Source organism: Bos grunniens, chromosome 23 (genome assembly GCF_055505025.1).
Source record: "Bos grunniens cultivar Pamir isolate PY7600 chromosome 23, Bosgru_T2T1.0, whole genome shotgun sequence".
Taxonomy (NCBI): Eukaryota; Metazoa; Chordata; class Mammalia; order Artiodactyla; family Bovidae; genus Bos; species Bos grunniens.
Genome location: NC_141187.1, coordinates 24,327,536 through 24,353,863, shown reverse-complemented (window position 1 = coordinate 24,353,863; position 26,328 = coordinate 24,327,536). Strand labels below are relative to the sequence as shown.

The 26,328-nt window shown below is 36.4% G+C and overlaps 1 protein-coding gene across 1 annotated transcript in view; it reads right to left on the bottom strand.

The window, feature by feature from the left end:
• The window catches only part of TFAP2D (transcription factor AP-2 delta), a 58,837-nt gene that overhangs the window by 8,756 nt on the left and 23,753 nt on the right, over positions 1 to 26,328 (bottom strand). The window contains exons 5-6 of the mRNA XM_086370754.1: positions 17,411 to 17,552; positions 12,727 to 12,840 (exon numbers count right to left, since the gene is read on the bottom strand). Of these exons, the coding sequence (XP_086226880.1) occupies positions 12,727 to 12,840; positions 17,411 to 17,552 (256 nt within the window). The remainder of the gene's footprint in view (positions 1 to 12,726; positions 12,841 to 17,410; positions 17,553 to 26,328) is intronic.

The following is a 26,328-nucleotide window of genomic DNA, read 5'->3' as shown; positions in this document are numbered from 1 at the left end:
TTTGCTAGACCTCTTAATCGACATTCTCTACAGCATCTTTCTCGGAGAAGGCAATGGCACCCCACTCCAGTACTCTTGCCTCGGAAATCCCATGGACGGAGGAGCCTGGTAGGCTACAGTCCATGGGGCCGCTAAGAGTCAGACATGACTGAGTGACTTCACTTTCACTTTCCATTTTCATGCATTGGAGAAGGAAATGGCAACCCACTCCAGTGTTCTTGCCTGGAGAATCCCAGGGAGTGGGGAGCCTGGTGGGCTGCCATCTATGGGGTCGCACAGAGTCAGACACAACTGACTTGACTTAGCAGCAGCGGTAGCAGCAGCAGCAGCAGCAGAGCATCTTTCTGCCACATAAACCATCTTCTAATTGGCTCAGTTTAGGAAGTTAAGTAACAGTTTGCTGGATCCAGAGGTGAAACCTTACTTTTGACATTGCCCCTAGTGTTAAAGTATGTTCGTTCACATCTCAGCAATGGGACAGACACCAAATGGTAAAACCACCTTTTCTAGGCAGACTCTGCGTTAGTGTATGCACACATGTACACACAATTGACTTATACTATTTTTATTGACCTGAACACATACTACAGAGATAGATTTTAACTTTTTAAAGGAAAATATACTGCAACAGTTCAAATTGTACTCTCTGTTAGTGAGATTAAAAATTAAAAAATTGAGGAACTCCCTGGTGGTCCAGTGGCTAAGACTTCGAGTTCCCAATGCAGGGGGTCTGGATTCGATCCCTGGTCAAGGAACTAGATTCCACATGTGTCAACTAAGAGTTTGCATGCTGCAACTAAGACCCAGCACAGCCAAATAAAGAAATAAATATTTTTTAAAAAAAGAAGAAATTGAGGAAAAATGAAAGCGGTCATAGAGGATAGTAGAGAAGAGATTGTTGTTTGAAAAAGAATAAATTGTTATTCTTTATTCATTCTCCCTGTGCAATTTTCTAAGAAGACGTTATTAACAACCCATCTTTAACTCCAGCAGTATTTATGTTTATAAACTACTTGACATTAATCATGAGGAATTATCAGGAGACTTCTATATAATAGAAATTTCACAAACTCCCTGTGATCTCTGGCTAAATGAATATTTTTTGCTTGTGGCTACATCCTTACGTATTTATCTTTAAAATCTCCAAAGCTTCAGTGCTTACTTGGAATATAGGTTAATATAGGATCTGAATAAACATCTACCAGAGGAACAAGTAAATATAGTTTACATTTCAACAGCCTTGCTGTCCGCTAGAGACATGTTACAAAGCTTTTTCCATATTGCCCTAATTGTCCTTCAGAAATGCTTTATCATTACTTTAATTGATTTGTCTAAACTAATTTAAATTAAGCTACTAAGGTAATTTTCTAAAGCATGGCCTAAAGCAAATTTCTATGGAATCTTCCCCTGAATTCTTCCTATCTTGGCAAGAGTTGGGCCTGGCACACGAAAAGACGGATCAACACCACTAATATTAGAGAAATGCAAATCAAAACAACAATGAGACATTACCTCACACTTTTCAGAATTGCTATCAACAAAAGTATCAGCAAATTGCTATCATTTGCAAGTAACAAATGTTGGTGACGATGTGGAGAAAAGGAAAACCTTATACACTGTTGATAGGAACATAGCTTGGTAGAAAACAGTATGGAGGTTTCTCAAAAAACTAAAAATAGAGCTATGATATGATATCCAGCAATTCCACTTTTGGGTATATATCCAGAAAAAAAATGAAAGCACTAATACAAAAAGATACATGTATGCCAATGTTCACAGCATCATTATTTACAATTGCCAACATATGGAAGCAACCCAACTGTCCATCAACAGATGAATTTGCAAAGATGTGGTATAGCCACTGCAGGAAAAACTAAGGTCTGCCATTTTAAGCAATGTGAATGAACCCAGTGAATATCATGCTTAGTGAAATAAGTCAGAAAAAGACAAAGACAAATACTGTATGAAATCACTTATATGTGGAGTCTAAAAAATAACACAGATAAATGACTATAACAATACAAAACAGACTCACAGATACAGAAAACAAACTAGTACTTACCAGAGGGCAGAAGGAAGGGGAGAGGGGCAAGTTAGGGTTAGAGGATTAAGAGATCCAGTTATTATGTATAATAGATAAGCAATAAGGATACACTGTATAGCACAGGGAATTATAGTCATTATCTTATAATAACATTTTAAAAAGTCTAAACATACTGAATCACTGTGCTATATACTATATACTGATATATACTGAAACTAACATAGTACTGTAAGTCAACTGTACTTGGATTTTAAAAAAAGTTGGGCCTGAAGTCCAACATATCCTTTCTACCTACTAAGTAAACATTCTCTAATGGCAGAAAGTGAAGAGGAACTAAAGAGCTTCTTGATGAAAGTAAAAGAGGAGAGTGAAAAAGCTGGCTTAAAACTCAACATTAAAAAACTAAATCATGGCATTTGGTCCCATCACTTCATAGCAAATAGAAGGGGGAAAAGTGGAAGCAGTGAGAGATTTTCTTTTCTTGGGCTCCAAGATCACTATGCACAGTGACTGCAGCTATGAAATTAAAAGACGCTTGGAAGGAAAGGACATTTGTTACTTACTTTCCTTGGAAGGAAAGTTATGACAAACCTAGACAGCATATTAAAAAGCAGAGACATCATTTTGCTGACAAAGGTCCATCTAGTCAAAGCTATAGTTCTTCCAGTAAGTGTACAATGTGATAGCTGGACCATAAAGAAGGCTGAGCGCTGAAGAATTGATGCTTTCAAACTGTGGTGCTGGGGAAAACTCTTGAGAGTCCCTTGGAAGGCCAGGAGATCAAAGCTGTCAATCCTAAAGGAACTCAACCCTGAATATTCATTGGAAGGACTGATGCTGTAGCTGTAGCTCTAGTACTGTGGCCACCTGATGTGGAGAGCCGACCCACTGGAAAGGACCCTGACACTGGGAAAGATTGAAGGCAAAAGGAGAAGGGAGTGGCAGAGGATGAGATGGTTAAATAGCATCATCGACTCAATGGACATGAATTTAAGCAAACTCTGCAAGATAGTGCAGGATAGAGGAGCCTGGGGTGCTGCAGTCCATTGGGTCACAAAGAGTCAGACAAGACTCAACAACTGAACAATAACAACAACGAGCAAACACTAATTTAACAGGATTAGAAGGAAAATGAAAGTCTCATTACTATGTGCCACTGAAGACTGCCTCACTCAGTTGTGTCCAACAACCAAGGACAGATTTTTTTGGCTTTCTTTTGGGAAACAAAAAGCTGGGCGTAGTAGATACTATTATGCTGCAAACTAGAAGACTGAAATTCAAGGGAAATATCCTGGGACTTCCCTGGTGGCCCAGGGGTTAGGGCTCTGTGCTTCTCCTGCAGGGGGCATAGGTTTGATCCCTGGTCGGGGAACTAAGATCCCATAAACCACACGGCCAAACAAAAAACAAAAAGACAAAAAGAAAGAAAGAAAATTATCATTTAGATAATTACAGCAAAACCTGATTTTATTTTATCAAATTTTAACTTTCTATCTGGAAAAGTTTTGGTGTCTGTAAAGGTTGAACTAGTTTGGGCTGCTCCTATTATTTTGTTATGTTGCATCACGCCAGTGTGTGCTTGCTCTCATGCATCTTTGATGTCCTGCATAGCATACGGATGCCACTGTCACCAACCTCAGTTCTGCTTTCTGGCCTCCGGGAGGCATGCAGGTAGCAAGATTTAAAGGGAAGATAAGTCTTCTTTTCCTTCTCTCCTGGATTATTCAGTGACTGCAGGTTTGGGTCCAACTGTAGCCTGAGGCTCAGTCTGTACTCCTCACTACAGTTTTAGGTGGCAGCTGGAAAAATGCCTCCTTCCACTCGTGAGAAAAGCCATGAGGGCAGGAGGCTGGGAAATAGCCACTGGAGAACACCAGCAAAGGATTGTGGGGCTTCTCTGCAAAACCTTAGTTCTTTTCAGAACCAAGAGGGGAAGATGCTTCATGTCTCCTGAATATAGGTCATGGAGAGAGACCTCAGCCTGAGAAAAACAGCTGGGGCCTTTGCACCCAGAGCTGCTTGATGACATCTATCCTTTGTAGCCTAACCGGCAGAGGAAGCAGAGAAAAAGGGAACTGGCTGATTGTGCTTATTGTCTACATAAATTATATTATCCCATAGGCCCAAGGGCTTTTAAAATGGAGGTTGATTGAGGTGCATAATTAAGGTGTATGATTCTCTGGTAGTGAGGAATCCTTATAGTCCACTCATTAGCAAGGCCTGTCAGCATTCAGAAAAGGTTCTGTGGTTCCTTTGGGTGCTGGTTCTCAACCCTGGATACATGCAAAAATCACCCAGGGACATTATTTAAAAAATGCCAGTGGTCTGGATGGGAGGGGAATTTAGGGGGGGAAATGGATACATGTATAGTATGTTCATTGCTGTTCACCTGAAACTATCACAACACTAGTCTCCTATATGCTGAACCTAAAACTCCCCAAAAACGTTATCAAATGACCTGCAATAGATGTTTGAATGTTTGAATCTCTTGCAGCATTTGGTTTGGGGCCATGCATGTTGGGAAGTGGTGCTTCCCTGGTGGCTTAGTCAGTAAAGAGTCTGCCTGCAGTGAAGGAGACCTGGTTCGATCCTTGGGTCAGGAAGGTCCCTTGGAGGAGGAAATGGCAACCCACTCTAGTGTGATTGCTTGGGAATTCTCATGGACAGAGGAGCCCGGCAGGGGTGGCAGGAGTTGGACATGACTGAGTGACTAAATCACTGCCACCTTATGAAGTATAATAAATGTTGGCAACTGATTTACACTTTAATTTCCTGCTTAACATTAAATGAAGGTAAGTAATTTAATGTAGATTCACACAAGAAAGGCATCGTGGTTTCACTTGTCTGCTAAGGAAAACAGTTGTCTGTTTTATTTTTTAGTCTATATTTCTTTCTATTGAAAGTTTTCCTTCAAGGGAAATGGGGTTTTTTCTCTTATGTAAATACAGACTATCCTTTTTAACTTAAATAGTGAATAAGACTTGACCACTTACACATTATGTTTTTCTTTGCAGTTGTGAATGTAAGTACATTTTTTGAGTTTAAGTTTTAAAGTTTAATTTCAACCTTATAAAAAGGAGTTTAAGTTGGCAAAGCATACGATTTTTTTTCCTTCACAATTCAGGCCTATTATTTCCGATATTCTTAAATAAAATGGTCTTTGAAGTCGCCTTGAACTGGCAAAACATCCTCAAGGAGGCCTAATGATTCTATTTCTTAAATCCAAGCCTAGTCATGTAATTTATTTTATGATGTTTTTCTTTGGGGATTGGAGGTTGGAGATTTAATTGAAATTTAAATTGAAATTACTTCTCTTCTGCCAATAAAAATGCTTTCACAAGATTAATAAAATAGCCCCTCCTGATTACCTTCCTCACCATTTTTCCATCCCGAGAAAATTTAAAAAATAAAAGCAAACAACAAAAACAGTATACATCTTAGGCTCCTTGGAGAGGAAGACTAAACATGCTCACATTTAGTAGAGACACATATCCTATCTTCCACGTGTCGCCAAGCCAGAGCACTCAGAAAACACTAGTCAAGTTGACTGGAGTGCATGTTATGTGTGGAACACAAAGAAAAGGAAGATGAATAGCCCAGAAAGAGAAAACTCAGAAAGACATGAGAGCTGCCTTTAGAAACTGGAAGGGAAACAGGATTAAACTGACTCTGTAGGGCCCCCAAGGAGTGGAATGTTAGGAAGACAGATGTTGCCTCAGTGGAAGGAAGGCATTTCTAATAGAGCTGTCAGAGCTAGAAGGGATGCCGAGGCAAGAAAAGAGCCGCCTATCATGGGAAGGTGTTCAGCCTGGAATGGGTGACAACTTGACAGGGATGTTGGAGGGACGATCCAAATGTTGAAGGAGAGTGGGCAACTTGAGGGGCCTTCCAACACTGAGAATCAATGGTGAAAATTTAATCACCAGCAAACACAGATATCTAGGAAGCCTAGGCATTTCTTATTTCCAAGTGTTACGGAATTTGTAGGAGAGTCTATTTCTAAGAAGATGTGATGTCAGTACACTTTATGACTCAAACAGAAGAATTTAAGTACATTGATCATTTCACTTCCCCAGCCCATGGTTCAATTAAAATACTATGGCCCTGGGAAGGAAACAAGGGAGAATGCATACAAGACCTAACAGAGTTAGTATCATAATCTACATTTAGTAAAATATTTATTGGGCACATACTAGTGCTAGGAGCTTCCCCAGTGGCTCAAGCAGTAAAGAATTTGCCTGCAATGCAGGAGACACGGGTTCAATCCCTGAGTCGGGAAGATCCCCTAGAGAAAGAAATGGCAACCCACTCCAGTATTCTTGCCTGGAGAATCCCATGGACAGAGGAGCCTGGCGGGCTACAGTCCATAGGGTCGTAAAAGATTTGGACACAAGAGAGCATGCACACACAGTCATTCATTTACCAGTGCTAAGTACTGTGGATCTAAAGAGGAAATCCTTCAAGTACCTGCTGTATAGCACAGGGAACTATTCTCAATATTTTGTAATAACTTATAAGGGAAAAGAATCTGAAAAAGGACATATATGTATGTATAACTGAATCGCTGTGCTGTACTCCTGAAACTAACATGATTGTAACTCAACTGCACTTCAACTATAAAAGTATTTACAGTAAAAAAAAAAAAAAAGAAGACATCCTTTCCAATTATCCCCGGTAACTACCTGCACTCTGCTTAACCCTCTATTATAAGCTCCCTCTCTCTTGTATTTTAAATCTTTGTATGTAATTGTCTTCCATATTAGAAGTTCTTAAAGATGGGACAATTCTTTAGCCGTCTTTGTACCGCCTGCCATTAGCATGGAAAAATACAAGAAAAAATAAAATAGACTCCCAAGGTGGGTGTTGAGAAAGAAAACGTCCTTATTTTTCTGATAGGCTGTTTTTTCTAAACTAAGTATTAGAAAGGGCTTTCCTGGTGGCTCAGTCAGTAAAGAGTCTGCCAGCAATGTGGGAGACCCAGGTTCGATCCCTGGGTCGGGAAGATCCCCTGGAGAAGGAAATGGCAAACCCACTCCAGTATTCTTCCCTGGAGAATCCCATTAGAAACAGTCTAACTTCCTCCCTTTATGTTTGCTGCGCTTTCACTTGACTTCAGACTCAAGGATATTATGAGAACATAAGAACAAAGAAGGGCAAAGTTATTAATTTCTTGAGCTCTCCAAGAAGGGAATCCCTATCATTTCAGAAAATCAGAGTTTTGATTTCTGTCTGAATGGTGTCTGTAGGGGTGTCTGTAGATTTTTATCAACTGTCTTCCCCTTTCCCGTAGGTGTTGTGGTGTCTGCTATGTTCTCTAAAGCAATATACACTTTGGATGGCACTCAATAAACTACAAATAATGAATAAACCTGCCTCCTGTCATTTTGATAGAAACAAGCAGCATCCCAGGCTGTGAGTCAATCAGCAGAAGGGTCACTGCTCTGCCCACAGTTTCCCAGAGCACCCTGATATGTCAGCTACCACAGAAAACTGGAAGTAGTTATTTGAGCTTCACAAGGCCAGTTCATTTCCTAGCTCTACCTGGACATATTCAATCTGTTGAAAGTAAGCCAGAGTTCTCCAGATATCAACGCAGCCACCCTGGAAGGTGTAATTCAAGAAGTTCGCATTGGGAAGGAGATTTTGATCAAATAAAACAGTGTAGCACAACTTGATGCTACCAGAGTTGTCTCTATGCCTGTCTAATTACACTGTCTCCTTACTTCTTTCCCAGCCGGCACTCAGCAAAAACAGTGGAAATCAGTCTCTCCCAATGGACTGCTTTCAATGTCAGATGTAATATACTTTCTTTCTAAGTCATTTTTCTCTTGAGCTGATGCTTCTGTCAAAATTAAAGTTACCACTGCCAGGAAATTATGAAATAGATACCCTCCACACTAACACATTGCTACCCAGATTATCAGTAAGATAATAGATATAGAATTCATTTAATTCACTAGTGTACAAGATAGAACTTTACATAATTCTCAGTCACTTTAAAAATGAATTAGAATTATTTTTTCTTTTAAGGGAAAAAAAGCTAATAGCCTAGGAATATCCTAGGACTGTGGCTCTTTCAAGCTGTCTAACTATGAAAATCAACTTCAGATTTTGCAAATTATACAGATGCCTGACTCCAATCTGAGACCTGATCTATTAAATCAGATCTTTAAGAATGTACATCAGGTTTCAAGATTTTTAAAAAGCTTCAAGAGAAATTCCACTATGAAGCCACATTTAAGAGCTACATTTTTAAAGTGTAGAGTCTTTTTCCAAGGTCAGGCAACAAGCTGGACTTTACAGTCCTATTAAGATATTTTATTGAGGCTACTTTTAATAAATGCATAGTAAAAACCAAAAAATACACATTTAAATTCAGTTTACAGCAGGAAACTTAAGTTTGGATTTTAATTGGAAATGTCAATCATGTTTAAACCCTTTGTTTAAAAGAAAATTCTTTAACACATGCAAAAAAGTGAAGTTGGACAAATACTGTATACAAAAATTAATTCAAAATGGATCAAAGACCTAAACATAAGGCCTAAAACTATAAAACTCTTAGAAGAAAACCTACTAGGGGGAAAGCTTCATGACACTGCAAATGGCAAGGATTCCCTGGAAATGACACCAAAATCACAGGCAATGAAAGTAAAAATAGGCAAATTGAACTACATCAAAAACTTCTGTACATCAAAGAATACCACAGAATAAAGAGGCAACCTATAGAGTGGGAGAAAATACAAATCATATGTCTAATACGGGGTTTATATACAGATTCATAAAGAACGACAACTGAACAACAAAAAGCAATCATGTTTACAAATGGCAAAGGATGTAAATAAATATCTTTCCAAAGATATCACAGAAATAGCCAACAAGCATATTAAAAGATGATTAACATCATAATCATTAAGGAAATACAAATCGAAACTTCAATGAAATATCACTTCACACTCACTAGGGTAACTACCACCCACCCCCCAAATCAAACCACGATGGTGAATAACAAGTGGGGGCCCTGTGCACTCTGGGTGGGAATGTAAAACGGTACACCCACATTAGAAAACAATATGACATTTTCTCAAAAACTAAAAATAGAAAACCACATGACATAGTGACTTTACTACTGGACATATATATAAAAAAAATTGAAAGCAGGCTCTCCAGGACATATTTGCACATGTATGTTCAGAGTAGCAGTATTCACAATAGCCAAGAACAGAGTAGCACTATTCACAATAGCCAATAAGTGGAAGAAACCCAAGTACCCACTAACGGATGAATGGATAAACAAAATGTGGTTTATGCATACAGAAGAATACCACTTAGTCTTAAAGGGAAGGAAATTTAACATGTGCTACAACATACATGAACCTTGAGGATATTATGCAAAGTGGAATAAGCCAGTCACAAAAAGACAAATACTTATCAATTTACTTATACAAAGTATTTAGTCAAATTCATAGAGACAGAAAGTAGAATGGTGGTTGTCAGGGGTTGGGAGGAAGGGGAAATTTGTTGTTTAATGATTATAGGGTTTCAGATTTGCAAAATGAAAAAGTCTTGGAGATTGTTTGCCTAAAAATGTGACTATACTGAATACTACTGTATTAGAAATCATTAAGATGGTAAATTTTGTGTTGCGTGTTTTTTTTTTTTTAAACCACATTTTTCAAAATGATATAATTTAGGAAATTTGCTATAGGGTAAATTTTGGTTAAGTGATATCTAGTGTCATACTATCTGCCATTATGAAATCCAGAAGATTTCATCTAAATAAATAATCTGGGATGTAGTTAAAGCAAAATAAATGAAAAAAATCTGACAAACATTAAAAAAGTATAGTAAATGAGAGTTAAAACTTTCTGATGGCAAACTCCTCAGCATATAAATAACAACACCAAAATTTTATACGTGATACTTTTATAAGTAGATATACCAGGTAATGTTGAATTTTTAAGACATGGTTATACATTTCAAATTGCTGTGATTGAGAATCTGCAGCCATACATCCTCTCGAGAGTTTTACACCCAAAATGTAATCTCTCCCTTTTTTCTTTAAACTGAGAATAAGGAGGGGGTAATTTACCATACATTTAGCTCTTCTTCGGGAAACATCAGATTAGTTTCTCTGGGTAATTCTAGACTAGATTGTTATCATATTCTGCATGGGTAGGAACCAAATAGCATATAAAACACACTAGAAAACATTCAGCCCAAGTGTAGCAATGAACATTTTCTCTAAAGAGTCCTGAGACATTAAGCTGGCAGTGACTAAAAATTATTAACAAATCAGCGGATTGTGCCTATGCTAAACAAACAAATGGTTGCTGATAGTCAATTTACACATTGATATGTAGTCTGTTTTGAGCCTGGTAAAGGACAGACCACTGTCCAAAAAAGCTGCAACATCTGTGATTGGAAATGACCTAGTACACATGACAGAGAGCCCCAGTTCTCTGTATTTGAACAGTGAATTCCTTCTTAGAGTAAATTTGTAACTCAACAAACTTCCTTAAATCCAGAATTAAACTTGTATAAAAATTATTAAGTTTTTAATTGAACTTCTGTTGAAATTATCTTTTTAGTATGTACATAAATAAAAATATGGAAAATATTTGTACAGATATGATAGTAGAAACCTTTAAACTTGGATCAGTGGTGCAGTAAACAGTGTATTATTTATCAAATGCTTACTCTATGCTCATTTTCTCACTTTAGCCCACTGCCACTATATAATGGCAGGGTTCTTATTCCATCTAAAGCTAGAGAAAGATAAGCTTGAGAAGAATACATACATTGCCCTAGATAACCCAGATCAAATGTACTAGGGGTCTGGATTTGAAGACAAGTTCTCTTGACTCCCAAACCTTTTGCTCTTACCTCTGGGTACTATACTTTCTCCAATTTTAGCACATTCACCTTCACTAATACAATTGAATGGTAGGAAAAAAGTCCTGGGAACATATACTATATTTGATTCATTTTTAGAAGATAAATTCTAAGTTTAGTTTTCAGAGATGTGTCTGTTACATCTTGAGGAGCATTGTGATGCATGAAAAATATATTCTTTTTTGACAATCTCTAAATTGCTATGGTTTTTCCAGTGGTCATGTATGGATGTGAAAGTTGGACTGTGAAGAAAGCTGAGTGCCAAAGAATTGATGCTTTTGAACTGTGGTGTTGGAGAAGACTCTTGAGAGTCCCTTGGACTGCAAGGAGATCCAACCAGTCCATTTAAAGGAGATCAGTCCCGGGTGTTCTTTGGAAGGACTGATGCTAAAGCTGAAACTCTAATACTTTGGTCACCTCATGCGAAGAGTTGACTCATTGGAAAAGACTCTGATGCTGGGATGGATTGGGGGCAGGAGGAGAAGGGGATGACAGAGTATGAGATGGCTGGATGGCATCACCGACTCAATGGACATGAGTTTGGGTGAACTCTGGGAGTTGGTGATGGACAGGGAGGCCTGGTGTGCTGCAATTCATGAGGTCGCAAAGAGTTGGACACGACTGAGCGACTGAACTGAACTGAACTGAACTGAAATTGCATATAAAATTCCAATTTATTAAATACCCACTACTTTATATAATGTAATATCCTCTTCAAAGGCATTATAGTCATCGAGAGGTATCAAAAACTTTTTAAAGTTTAATTTATGTTAGTCTTTCCTTAGCGTTGCTTTTTTAAAAAACTAAATGATAGTAATAAAAAAAGAGGATAAATATTTTAATTGGTGAGAAATACCATGTTGGCATTAGAATTCTAGAGTTTTACAATTGGAAGTCACCTGAAAAATTATCACAATCTTTTTCACATTGCATTCAGGGTATAAATTAATCAGGAAAAACAGTCTATTCTCTTCCAAAGTATCTCAGAAAATTAAAGATATGCTTTCAATAATCCTGGGTTCTTTACAAGTATCCAGGTTCTTTAAAATATGTTTTTGTGGTCTAACTTAAGAACCATTAACTGAGGTGTACAATTTCTAACTGCAGAGAAATAATTAACATAGTCCTGGAAAAATCAGTCTATGATAGCCTACTAATTTCATCTGTCCATTCAACAATTTATTTAATCAAGATAAAGAACTGCTTAAAGGATTTCAGTATCCTAATCTGAAAGTGTTATTGTCTGAAATAACAGTGCTCACTCTCAAAGTCACAAACTCTTGGAAATCACACAAAAATATAAATTTTCTGATCCAAAGTGCTTTATGCTTTATTTATCTTTACAATTTGATCTCAGATGCTTGGAATTTCAAAAAATTCAGGCAACATCATACAAATATATATGTTATCTCTAAATGGAACTGTGGCAGGACTACAAACATGCCTAAGTTAGTAAAGACTGTTTTAACAATGGAAAAGAGAGTCAACAGAGGGGAGAATGGGGGAAAGGGATAGTTAGGGAATTGGGGATGGACATGTACACACTGCTATATTTAAAATGGATAACTAACAAGGACCTGCTGTATATAGCACATGGAACTCTGCTCAGTGTTATGCGGCAGCTTGGATGAGAGGGGATTTAGGGGAGAATAGATACATGTATACGCATGGCTGAGTCCCTTCACTGCGCACCTGAAACTATCCCAACATTATTAATCAGCTATCCCCCAATACAAAGAAAAAGTTGTTTTAAAAAGGGGAGTCCAACCAAATTGGAAAACCAGTCTTACCTGAAATGTGTTAAGTGTCTCTGAATGTCAAGGTCTAGAATTGGAGTGGGTCTGGAGGATCCCAGCGGTGATCTATCTTGGCTCAAGAGGTCTTGAAATTCTTTACAAATTTGTCTAAAATGAAAGACTCAAAATTAAGGTTGAACTCTTTAAACAGGGTTTTAATTTCATTGCATGATATCTTTTCAAAAGTTTGTTTTCTCTTTTAAAAGAAGGCTTGATAAAATTTCACAAAACAACCTCTGAAGTTCCATCTACAACACACAGGTGAGGAGGGACGAATTGACAGAATAACACTGAAACATATCCATTAACATATATTAAAAAGACAGCCAGTTGGAATTTGCTATAATGATGCAGGGAGTTCAAACCCAGCACTCTGTAACAACCTAGAGGGGTGGGATGGGGTGGGAGGTGAGAGGAGGTTCAACAGGGAGGGGACATATGCATGCATATGGCTGATTCATCTTAATGTTTGGCAGAAAATAACATAATATTGTAAAGCAATTATTCTCTTATTAAAAAGAAACATAAAAAACATACAGATGAGGTTCACAATGGCAACTATGTCTCAAGTACTATAAGATGATTATTTAAATATATTAAAAAATTTAAATGGAGGTTAAAACATTGCTTTAGTTCTTGTATTAGGATATTTGAATATTTTTGATAATTGAATAAACTAATTTATAAGTTGGCAAATCAACTGCCATACTGTTTAAACAATAGAATCAGTTACAATAAAGTTAAAGCTGAGGAAGAAATGAGGAAAAAGCAAGTATGGAAAAATTTAGCTTATGCTAAGCAATTCAAGTACATCACACATGAAGCTGTATCCGGAGAAGTTTCAGAATTTCAACCTTGATGTTTGATTCTTCTTCTTAACTCACTGACTTAGGAGAGCCTCCAGACTTAAAAACAGATGACAACTTTGTAGATTTCCTTTAGGCAATTATTATATCTTATTATGACAGTTACTGAGTTATTATTTTTATGCTTGATTTCATTCTTATTTAGATTGTTATTTATGAAGCTACAGTAAGAAATGTTCTTATTTTTTAAGCAAAATGTCACATTATGAATTATGTAATGCACAAGATGATCTTTGGTGAATCATAAATTCTAACTTTATCACTTACGTCATTGTCCTTAAGGACATAACTTTTTAGCTGATGTCTGAATTTAAAGTTCTGTTTTTCCTTTGACCATCAATGTTACGCTATCAATTAAAACTCCCTAGCTTTACCCTAACACAGATTAGTGTTAATCATACTGAATTCTAAATTCAATGAAGAGGTTTACTCATGTTTTTCAAAAATCAAATAAATATTTTGTCGGGTACATTTTTCGATTCCCAAAACTGTCTAACTCATTTCTATTCCTCTCTTTAAATAATTGTCTAATTAATCAAAATATTTCGTTAATCAACAAAGCCCTGGGAACTATGAGGAGTTAGGAGGCTAATGGCATTTAACAAGCCCTTCGTACAATTGTATATTTGGCAATATAATTAAATAGAACAGAATCTGTTATTCATAGAGGTTAAAAAAAAATATGCAGCCCAATGTGCCAAGGCAGATCAGTAATTGGGTCTCTCATCTAAAGAATTTTGAATTTTGTATATATTTTGGATACAGTTGTCACAGTCTTGTGAACAAAGGTGAACTAATCAGAATGTAATGAATATCCATATAGACTACTTCATTTCAACTTTGAACATTTTATTTGAAAACAGCCAGTGCTTTACTGCTGGAAAAATTAGAAACTACTCAGAACACATGTTGGATGCACTAATATGTTACAGAAAGGCATTAATTCCAAAACTCTCCTTACTTCATCTACTTATATTAATGACTACTTGTATTTAGTACATTTGCTATGACTGCATAGTCTCTGGTTCTTCAATCCTTCATATGGTCTAAAAAAAGATGGAATGGATATATAAAACCACAAAGACAAATTATTTTGTCTGTCTCTTAATTTTTAGATGTTTATAGCCTATCTACTCTTGTATAAAATAAGGTAATTTTAATTAGTGAATTCAATTCTTGCTTGGGCAGAGGGATCAAAAAGAATTACATGTTCTTGAAATATTTTTTGAAATCAAAGTTCAAAATATCACCTAAAATAATATATACTACTTAGATCCCAGGTAACAGGGAAATACTACTCCTTATTGAATCCACTACTGTAAGACAGATGTTTCTGTATAACTTTGACAAATATGAAAATACTGATGCTTCCCTTACTTCTCCTAACTTCTTCTAATGTTTACTTCTATGAAAACAAAATCTCAGCATCCATTTGAATGCACTGGCTTCCAAACACTCAGAGTGATGGGAATTCTTAAGAAAATGGAACTTGTGTTTGGAATGGTAGCGCTGCTGTGGATGGTAGGAGTGGACACTTATAAAGACATTTCTGGAGGAAGGAGGACAAGAAGGATTTCTCTGGATCAGGGAGTGAAATTCTTGGAATATGCATGGTAAAACCACAATCAAGTGATTTTGAGGTATAAAATATGAAGGTGTTTTACTTTGGGTAATTAGTATTGGGCAATAATAGTATCATTCAGAGGTCATCACATGGCTATACATATTGGGAAATCTGTAAAATCCTGCCAGTTACAATGCTTTGGGAACACCTAGAAGATGGGACCTAACTTGTAGCACTATATGTTTCTCTTAATCTGTAACAAATTGTTAGAGTCTCCTGAGATTATATTAAGAATAGAAATGAACAAATGACATGTGTTGGGTTGGCCACAAAGTTCATTCAGGGTTTTTGTAGCAACATTCAGTTCCTTCTGGAAAACCTGAAATATGGTGGATAAAGTCCCCTCTGAGTCCAAAACTGTTAGAAGAGGGAAAGAGTAGAAACAAGGCAGAAGTGAAGACACCCAGGGAGATAACAGCACAAAAAAATCGAGGTTTAGGTCTTTTCACTAACAAGTATTCAGGAACTTCCCCGCCACAAAGCTCATCTCAAAATTTTAAGCCCAAATGCTACATCCCTCACAACGTTCTTTCTCTAACTCTTGGTCTTCATTCTCTTTCTGCTATTCCTTTCCCCTTTATCTCCTTGTTTTGTCTTTTCTTTTGCCCTACCTTATGTTTCCCTTCTCTCTGGGGGCAAGATGAGAGAGCTATCTAGTACTCTCAGAAAAGCAATGAGTAAATACATCTGAAACCCAAGCAGTGACAGCCATGAGCAGCACAAACACCAAATGAGGGGTTTGCATTTCTTGGGCAAGCCTGTTGGGTATCCCATATAAAACCTTAAATTTTAAAAAAGACCTATCTTTCATTGGATGGGGTAGAAGGAGGAATATTTAGTTTTTGTTTTATGCATTTTGAGACCATTTACATTTTAGCCAACATATCATAAGGTCATTTTTTGAAACAATGTTTCCAACGCTATCTACCATATACTTTCTCTTTAGAAGTTTCCCCCAAATAAGAAACTAATTTATACCATCTTTCTAAATTCCATATATATGTGTTAGTATCCTGTATTGGTGTTTTTCTTTCTGGCTTACACTGGGACGACCCAGGGGGATGTTATGGGGAGGGAGGAGGAAGGAGGGTTCAGGATGGGGAAAAGGTGTATACCTGTGGCAGATTCATGTTGATATATGGCAAAACCAATACAATATTGTAAAGTTATGAAATAAAATAATTAAAAAAAAGAAAATAAAAAAAGAAACTAATTTATAAATGATAAGTTAATCAGCTGGAACTATTAGTTCTAAAATCTGAACATAGAGTTAGGAAATTAAACAAGACTATTAAGAGTCTATTATGTAAAGTTTAAAAATAAAATTAAAAAAAGAGTCTATATGTAGCAATAACTTATTTTAGTAAAGAGAAGAGAGCAAGAATTAGCTACCACTAGAAAGATTTTGGTCTAAAAATCTGAATGTGACTTGAGCAGTACTTAAGTACTTAAGCAGTACTTCTACTGGGTTTTCACACAATAAATGGTAGTTCTTCCTTTAATTATCAAAAAGTTTTCAAGTTTGAGGGAATATGGAATCATCTTATGCAAGCTTCTTCCTTTCTGCATCATTTCTCTCATTATCTTAATTCATATTTTAATTGAGCTTTTTACAATTTGCATAAGTTCTCGTGCATTCTTTTTCTTTTTGACAATATCACAAGAAAGCTGGGACAGTACAGGGATCATTTGCTTAATCACATACAGGAAAAAAATGAGGGCACTGACGCCAATCCTGGATCCCAGAGGTCTCCCTGTTACCTCTCATGTATCTGGGTCCTCAATTTTTGTCACACTCCCTGAACACTTTTAGTGTCTCAGATCTTTATCCTCATTTACTATGGCACAGTGAGTGGCTTAGACCAAATTACATGTTTAATACCAACTAACTGGCATATCTGCCTGGAACTTACATCTCCTAAACACATTTTTCTCCTAAGAGTTCCTGTTATTCTGAAGCGGTTTTCTAAGAACTTTCATCAGGGTCAATGGTAGCTCCATCACTAATACAATTGGCAAATCTTGCTACGGGTACCATGTTGAGGAGGTCCTTGTTTAATACATCTAGCTGCTGGTGTGGGAGACCTTCTTGTTTTAGAGAATGGGTGTTTTCTAGACTGTTTTCCCTCATTCAAAGAAAATGAAAAAACAGGATGAAGGCACACAGAGGCTTCCCCATTCTGCTTACTTGGTGGCTAGGATCATCTTTTTTCTTGCTGTCTGTTCTTTCTGTTCCATATGTTGTCTGGCAAGATGTTCTCCTACTGCTTTGGCTGGAAACTCTGTTTCACAAGTGTAGCCAAAATCTCGAGCCAAGTGTAACGCCTCCCCTGTTGGCAGACAGTAAAAGTCAGTTTCTCACTGATGTCCACACTCAACAAGAGGAACACCTTCTCTTTCCTCAAGCCTCATTCCTGGCTGTGGGTCAAATGGATCATTTTTCCCACTCATTGTAAACAATCCAAGAGGAAAGGAGCTTTGAGGGGGATAGGGGCAGTGAAGAAACAGAAGTTACTTACCTGGCAGGGGTATGTTGAAAACTGTAGGAGGAAAACCAGAACCACCATCAAGCAGTTCTGACTCCCCACAAGGCTCTGACCATTAGACCAGAGGGACATCAGAGATCCTACATCTTAATGCCCTGGGCAAAAAGCTCTATGGGCATGTCATTTTGTTGCTGCTCGACCTATAACTTATTCTCAATGTAACTGAAATATTCATGTATATTTTCCATGATATCTTCCCTTGTGGCTTCTATAATAGCTTCCTTGTGGCTCAGCTGGTAAAGAATCCACCTGCAATGTGGAGGACCTGGGTTTGCTCCCTGGGTTGGGAAGATCCCCTGGAGAAGGGAAAGGCTACCCACTCCAGTATTCTGGCCTGGAGAATTCCATGGAATTCCATGGGGTTGCAAAGAGACACAATTGAACAACTTTCACTTTCACTTCACTGCCTTTTCCATGAGACCTATCAAAACATTGACAAATGGTCCACATAATTTTTCAAAGAAGTTGGAACACTTTGGAAAGGCAAATAATCGAATTATGTCAATTTCATAACATTATGTTGCTAAAGAAAGCATACTGCATTATTATAGTACTAGCAGCGTCAGGCTTTATGGTGAGCCTCAGTACCTTTTAGCACTATGTACAGTGCTTCCTCAGTACATTATTAAAAATAATAATATTTTAAAGTATAGTATAATGATTAATAATGTTTGTTCTTTCATATAATCTAAACCCTGAGCAAACTTTTAAGACAAAGGGTAAAACGACTTATCGGCAAAGTAAGATTTGGCCACGGATGTCAGTTTGGAAAACAACAGTATTTTAAAAACTCAATCAAACCAATTCTTACTTGACCATTAAAACTTAAAAAAAGCAAGGTCTTGCTACATATGTACTAAGCACCTATTTTGCTCAAGGTGCAATGCTAGGTAGGAGTAAAGGGGGTATAAAAGGACACCAAAGATTGTCCCTGTTTCTGGGAAGATGACAATCATATCAATGATAGTAGTCACAGCAACAATAAACCCAGAAAACACCTTAGTAGCACTTCATAAATTATACTGCATCTATGTAAGCATTATCTATAATCTGTACATGTTTATTAACATTATACTAATATTGTATATAGTGAATGTTATCATATTGTATTACAAGTATCAAGTGACTATTAGAGATAAAAGATTTTCAGAGGAGGAGAAGGTGGTACTCATGGAAAGGTGACCAAACAGTCAATCAAATTTTGTCATGAAGAAATTAAAAAATAGTCAGGTTTGATGTGTCAAACCTCATGACATTTGTTTGGTGATTGGCCAAAGCAATGTATTTGATTCTGTTTTATATTCGTAGAATAAAGAATAGTCAATAAATCAATACCAGAGAGAAATAAAAATGATTAATATTACTACAGAGGAGGAAAAGTTTATAGATAAATACACATAATAGGCTAACTAATTTCAATGAAACATCCCTTAGTAAAGATATTTTTTTTTCCTCTAGGAAAAAAGAGAAATACTAATCTTTCATATTGGGAAGCTCATATTTATAAAAATGACCCTAAAATTATCAACAACAGGAAACAGGAAAACATTTTAGGATAGTATAGAGTTGAAAAAATATAATCCTGAGAGTACTTTTCCCTTAAATTTTTCTTAGATACATTTTTTTTTCCCTTAGGATCTTTAGTTGTAAAAAATGTAAATAATAATGTTCAATATTTGTTTGTGGGATTTTTTTTTCCCTAAAAGCTTCTATCTCAAAGGTTTTTCCTATCTGCCTTAAGAAGAAAAAGGAACAAGATGAAGGGTTCTTTAATGATGGTTTAGTTATGTGATTTACGCCCACAGAGCTAATGGAAATTGGTAGGGTTCCTGCTCTTGTTTATTTCACAGAAAGGCACACTTAGCCTATGGAAAGCTCCACTGTCACTGTGCAGATATTAGTTAATACCCTGATTTGAAGTTTCAATGTGTACAAATATTAACCATACATCAAAATCAGACTTCCATTTATACAAGTGTGTTTAAATTTTATTTACACTACTATGAGACAGGAATGTTGCAATTCATCCTTTTCATTCATTTCCTGAGTCTTTAACAATTCTTTTCATTCCCCAAACCTGAAAAGCCCTGTTCTAGGCCTTGGAAGAGTCTAATTTAATATAAAAATATGATAATGTGGTAAAATGCTAGATCAGATAATGCTTTGTGAATGATCCAGTCATAATTCTCCCCTTAGTCTGTTTCAAAGCAGCAGCAGGTCTTAAGACTTTTATATTCATGTGGTAGAAAACATCATTTTTCCTCTATTCAAAATAGAAAGATGACAAAATGGATTAAAAAGGTCTCTATATTGACTAGTCTGAGTAGTGCTAATTATTGGAAGGTCACACTTTTGGATAAAGCTGCAAGGTATGAGTAATATTTTAAAAGTGCTTATCACAGGAGTTGATCACCCTAACCAATTAGGAAAGAAAATGTGTGCTTATTTGACAGAAGGCACAAAGGTTTTTTCTTTTTTTAAAGGGACATTGTAGGGACGTCCCTGGAGGTCCAGTGGTTAAGACCTTGTTTTCCAATGCAAGGGGTGCAAGTTCGATCCCTGGTAGGGGAGCTAGGATCCCACACGCCTCGTGACCAAAAAACCAAATGCAAAAGGAGCAATATTGTAACAAATTCAATAAAGACTTTAAAAATAGCCCACATTAAAAAAAATCTTTTAAAAAAAGGACATTGTAATGCCATGTAGGATGATGACTTTTGCTAAGAAAATGACAGAAGGGAGATAATTTAAGAAGTTTCAAATGTGAGGTAAAAAATCTTAAAGCTTGACTCAACAAAGAATGGCTATAGCACCTGACCAGAGAACAAACTCATGTGACCTTAGGACTCAGAAGTATTTTGCAACTAACACAAACACCTTTTATAACTTCATCCTTGTAGAGCAAGTTGAATTATTTAAATTGATATGTCTTCATATTGCAATATTCACACAGAAATTGATATTTAAATAAAAATTCAAGAGACTATTATAGATATATACACACACATATATATGGATATATGTACATTTTTCCCCTCTACTGTTTTTGCAATAGGAGGAGGAGTGAAACATACATACAGGGGAATGGCAGCATGCCTCTTAAATTTTATGCTAAAACCTGATTCTTGGGGATCTGGGTCATTTTAATGCAAAGCTCTCACCGTGCGGAAGTTTTAAAAACAGTTTGGATGGAACAGCTGCTATTTACATTTGCACTGACAGCCAGATCCTTTCTTCCCTTAGCTCTGTTTACTGCTTTCTCCTGCTTGCGAGGTAACATTGTTACTGGATGTACAGCGGTCCTACATCAAAAGAAGTGGCAAGTGAAGACACTCTGATGTGTAGTTAAAAGGTGTAGACTGTGCCACAAAGCTTTGGGTGTGAAAACCCAAGAATGAATAACTAAATGGGTCCGTGAATTAAAAGCCACACGATATTCAGGAACAATGACAAATCTATAGTTCAATCCTGTACCACAGGCATCATAGAGTCAACAGGTTTAAGAAAAATGAAATAGGGGGAGCAGAAAAGCATGTGAATAAGTTGTGGGATTCAACTGATTGGTAACAATAAAACTCTACAAGCGTCTCTGTCTCTGTCGGGGGACAAAGTACCCATGTGAATAAGTAGGTGCAGTAAGCTGGGGTGACAGAGTGATCCCTGAAGGGCTATATCCCATTCAGCAAACATGGCTGCTGTTGCCTCATTTCTGGGCATGACGAGGTGGGCTGCCCCCTGGTGGCTGTTTTCCAAAGTGGATTTAATCTCTTCCTTTATTTCAATGCATTGTGCTACCTGACAAACCAATGCTAGCCCACCCCCACTTTTTTACACCACCGAAGTAACACAGTAACTTTGGCAAACACCTCCATTGTTATTTCATGCCATTGCAAGAATTACTATTTCAGAGGTAGGTTACATGGGGATAGTAAGAGAGCTTAGAGTATTCTCAGTGCAAGGCTTTAGGCTCTCTAGGCCAAGGAGTGCCATCCTCCCCTTCCAAAAAAGGGGAAACCACTCAGGGTTTTCGATTTTTCAGCAGGAACAGCAGCAGTTGATGACCCATGTTGAGGATCTCTCTCCAAAAGTTGGTACACACAAAGTTACAGAATACGGAAAGAACATAAAGAGAGAATTTGCTCCCTGGTTTCAGGGCATTCATTTTTCACACTGTAAGGCAAAAAGGAAAAAAAAAAAAAACCAAACTAAAGGGTAAATATTAGGAAAAATGTAAATGGCAATTATTGATGCAGCCCAGAAATGGACAGTTAATGTAAAAATGTTTTCTGAAGAAAGTGAATTGCTCATTTTCCTGACATTCTGGGTTTCCCCATTATTTTACCTGAAGTAGATCTAAATGCATCATTTTCAAAGATTTTTAAAAATTGGAGTACAGCTGCTTTAGAGTGTTGTGTCAGTTTCTCCTGTACAACAAACATGAAATCAGCCACATGTGTACATATATTCTTTTCCTTCGCATCTAAATACAGTTTTAAAATAGAAATGAACACATCTGATTTCAACCTTTTATCCAGTCATTAAGGATTTTTTTCTTCCTTTAAAATTACTGTATTTTAGAGGTAAATATATTTTAGACAACTATCAATAAATATATAAAACTAGTTTGTACAAAAGATACTTCTACATTATTATTCACTGGATAATTCTCACCGAATGTCGCTAACTGCATTGCCTTAGAAACTATTTAGGTTTAACTTCTTACTGTAATACTCAATAGTATTCAGTGGACGCAATAATTCATATGTGTTAAATTCTACTCACTTATCTGTGATTTCAATTTTAGTTACATGTGTGGAAAATAATACATTCAAACCTATCTCTGGGATTATTCCAAGAAGTACCTATTGGAAAGCAAATTTGAGAATATTTTCAAATCTGGATAAGATATTATATTAAATAAGTTATCTTATAACATCAAGCTGCAGTAAATTCTAAAGCTGAAGAACAGGTTTAATGTATCTGTTAAGGCATCCAGAAAGATTCTAATAGGAGTGCATTCTGTAACACTATATATCATACAACCTGGGTTATAGATAAGGGTCTTATAAGATGGTAGTTTCTCTATTTAATGATGATTTTGTTTCAATACCAATACCTTGTTTTCAAAGTGATAGTTTTATTCCCCATTCCATGCCCTGTACTTAGTACAGTATTTGATTCATAATAGGTACTTAGTAAACATTTCTTAAATGGAAAAGCTTTCAAATATTTTATTGGCAAATTATAAAAGTCTTGAGAGGTACCCCTTACAAAGAATATAAATGAAAAACTAGAGCAAAAGAGAATTGCTAGAAAGAATGAAATAAAAAAAACACTGAGTATATCACTGTATCAGTGAAGCCAATTAATAAAATAGGTAAATTTAAAGGTAGTGTTTTTCAACCCTCGCTATTCCCACAACCGGGGAGTCTGTTTAATATGTGTATATACAAGTGTGCACACACACACACACTCACACACTCACACATACACACATCAGGGTTTCATCCTTCATCATTTAATCTCTGGAGCCAGGGCATCTGCATTTTTTGAAAGCTCCCGACCTCCTCTCTAGCCAGGTTTGAGAATTACCGTCCTAAGGTGAAAGGAAAGCGTTATGTGGGAAGGAACTCTACAGCTTCCCCCAAACTAGGATTCTGTGGCTGATGCAAAAGAAAGCAGTTGCTACAGAGTTAATATTAAACTGTAAAGACCTGTGTCTGTCTGGGTTCTCTGTGTTCTGCCTTATTGGCTTTAACACAGTACACACTATAGAAACAAAAATGGCTATGTGGTGGTAACGGAGACATAGCATTCTCGGGGGGAAAAAGTCATCAGTCTATTAAAAACTACATTTGTATAAGGAGATTTAATGTGAGATAAAACTTGCTTATCATAACAGTAGGGGGAAATGAATTATCAATAAAAGGTGTTGGGACAACTGGCTGGCCATCTGGGCCAAAAAAGCGAATAAAATTATATCTATATCATATATCCAACAACAAAAAACCTCCAGATGGATCAAAGATTTAAAGTACAGATCCACAAAGTAATTAGAAGATAATGTAGAAGAAATATTTTATAATCTTAGAATAAAAAAAAGGACTTCAAAATATTATAATAAAAACTAAAAGCTATGGAATAAAATATATGAGAAATATGATTATATCAATATAAAAAAGTTCTGCATGATATAGACCTGAACAAATAAGCAACCAAACAAAAAAGTCATAATAGCAAACAGACAAACCAGAAACGGGGTGGAGAGGCTTCACAACTCATATCAGAAACATACAACCTGTTTTCCTTATATATAATGAGCACTTACAAATGAATGAGAGATATGTCAAAAATTACCCCACCAGGACAAAGGAATAGACAAAAAAGCTCATAAAATTCTTCTAAGAATATACTTAATCTCTTTCATAAAAGATGGGGTTTATTTTTTCCAATCAAATTAGCAAAGTAATTAGCTTCTAATTAAAATAAATTTAATAAAAAAAATGAAAAAAAATAAATTGATAGTACCTGGTTTGGACTAGTGTATAGAGGGAACTACTCACATATCGATACTTCTTATCTCCATCACTGATAAAACTTTAAATTTAAAACTACTGTAAAGAGCAATCTTCCAATAATCTCCCCAAATTACAAATGCAAATATCTTTTGATCCTATAATGCATTCTTAGGAATTCACTGAATAGATGTACTTGCATATCTGTAGAATTATTTATATAAATGTAAGCTTGCTCATTGTAGCACTATTTGTAAGAGCCAAAGATTAAAAACTCCTATATGATATCTAGTGGAGTACTGGTTAAATACTTTATGATGCATTTAAACAGTGAATACTGTGAGTGTTTAAAAGAATGAACAACTTGCAAAAACTGAAATAAAAAGAACACTAAGACAAGGTGTGAAAAAATGTGTAGGACAGTATGTATAGGTTGCTATAAATTTTTTTATTTATTAAAAATAATTTATTTTTAATTAAAGGATAATTGCTTTACAGAATTTTGTTGTTTTCTGTCAAACATCAACATGAATCAGCCATAGGTATACATATGTCCCCTCCCTCTCAAACCTCCCTCCTATCTCCCTCCCCATCCCACCCCTCTAGGTTGACACAGAGCCCCTGTTTGAGTTCCCTGAGACATAGAGCAAATTCCCATTGGCTTAGATTGCTATAATTTTTAAAACAAAAACCAAAACTATGCACACACACACACACACACACACACACACACATTTCCTTGGAAGAAAACAGACAAACCAATAACATTTCTTTCTTCCAGGAGGGGAACTAAATGAAGGATAAAGTGAAAAGAAGCTATTTCACTCTTTTGTAACTTTTGGGTTTTTACCATCTATATAAATTATCTATTTAAAATTATATTAATTAAAAACAAAACTACTCTCTGACCTAGATCTTAGAAAGTTTTTATTCAAAACTCAAATATTAGTTGCAAATTAAAACCTAAGCAATTTCAAAACTTCCACTACTATTCAATGGGCATTAGACAGCACTAGGAATTACACAGTTTACAGTTTTATTAGAATACCTACAAATTTTGATAAATCTCAACAATGGAAATAAGCAGAAACAGGAGTGTTTGAAAAGCACATTAGTTGGCATAAACTTTGAAAGAGAGTATAATAGAAAACAGAAAAAAAAAAAAAAACCTAGGAAAGTACTGCAGAGACATGCTTTTAAGGGAGCATCACGATTCATGAGAGTGAGTACTAAGCTGGACCTAAGGGGTAGGGAAGCACTGAGCCACACAGGCTTGGATAAACTTGACTTTTTGTGCCAGAATAGGAGTAGGACTCTAAGGACCCCACAAGCACACAGTCAGACACAAAGGCATGCGTGTAATAATAGCCTATTTCCTCTACCCCTACATGTAAACACCTTTCTCTCTGAAAATGAAAGAACCGTAAGATGCAGGTCAGAGAAGTACTGTTAGGAAGTAAGCAAACCATTTAAGAAAATCCCTCTGAGATTGTGTCTATTTATGCATAATATTATAAGACACTGAGACCGATCATTGACAATTCTGACAAATATTAGATCTCAAATATTAGACAAGGATATTGGATTGTAATCTATCAATAGTCAAAGCAGAGCCTCTCAGATAGAAACTATTCCATGAGTTAGAATAAGAAATTTACAGATAAGACAATATCTATTAGTCTGAAAAAGAGCCATTTTCCAAGAAAGACCTTAACATGACTGACTAACATAGTATGCACTGGCATTTACTTATTGAGTCCAACTCCACTGGCATCTCTGAAATGCAAAACTGTGCCCGAGAAGACACTGTCAATGCCAGAGTGTGTGCAAAAGGGGACAGCAGGGTCCCCTAGTGATTGGGCTTTTGGAGAAGGAAACACCCACTCCAGTGTTCTTGCCTGGAGAATCCCAGGGATGGGAGAGCCTGATGGGCTGCGGTCTATGGGGTCGCACAGAGTCGGACACAACTGAAGTGACTTAGCAGCAGCGGATCATATGACCAAAAGGAGCACCAACAAGAACAGTTGCAATATAACAAGGAGTCA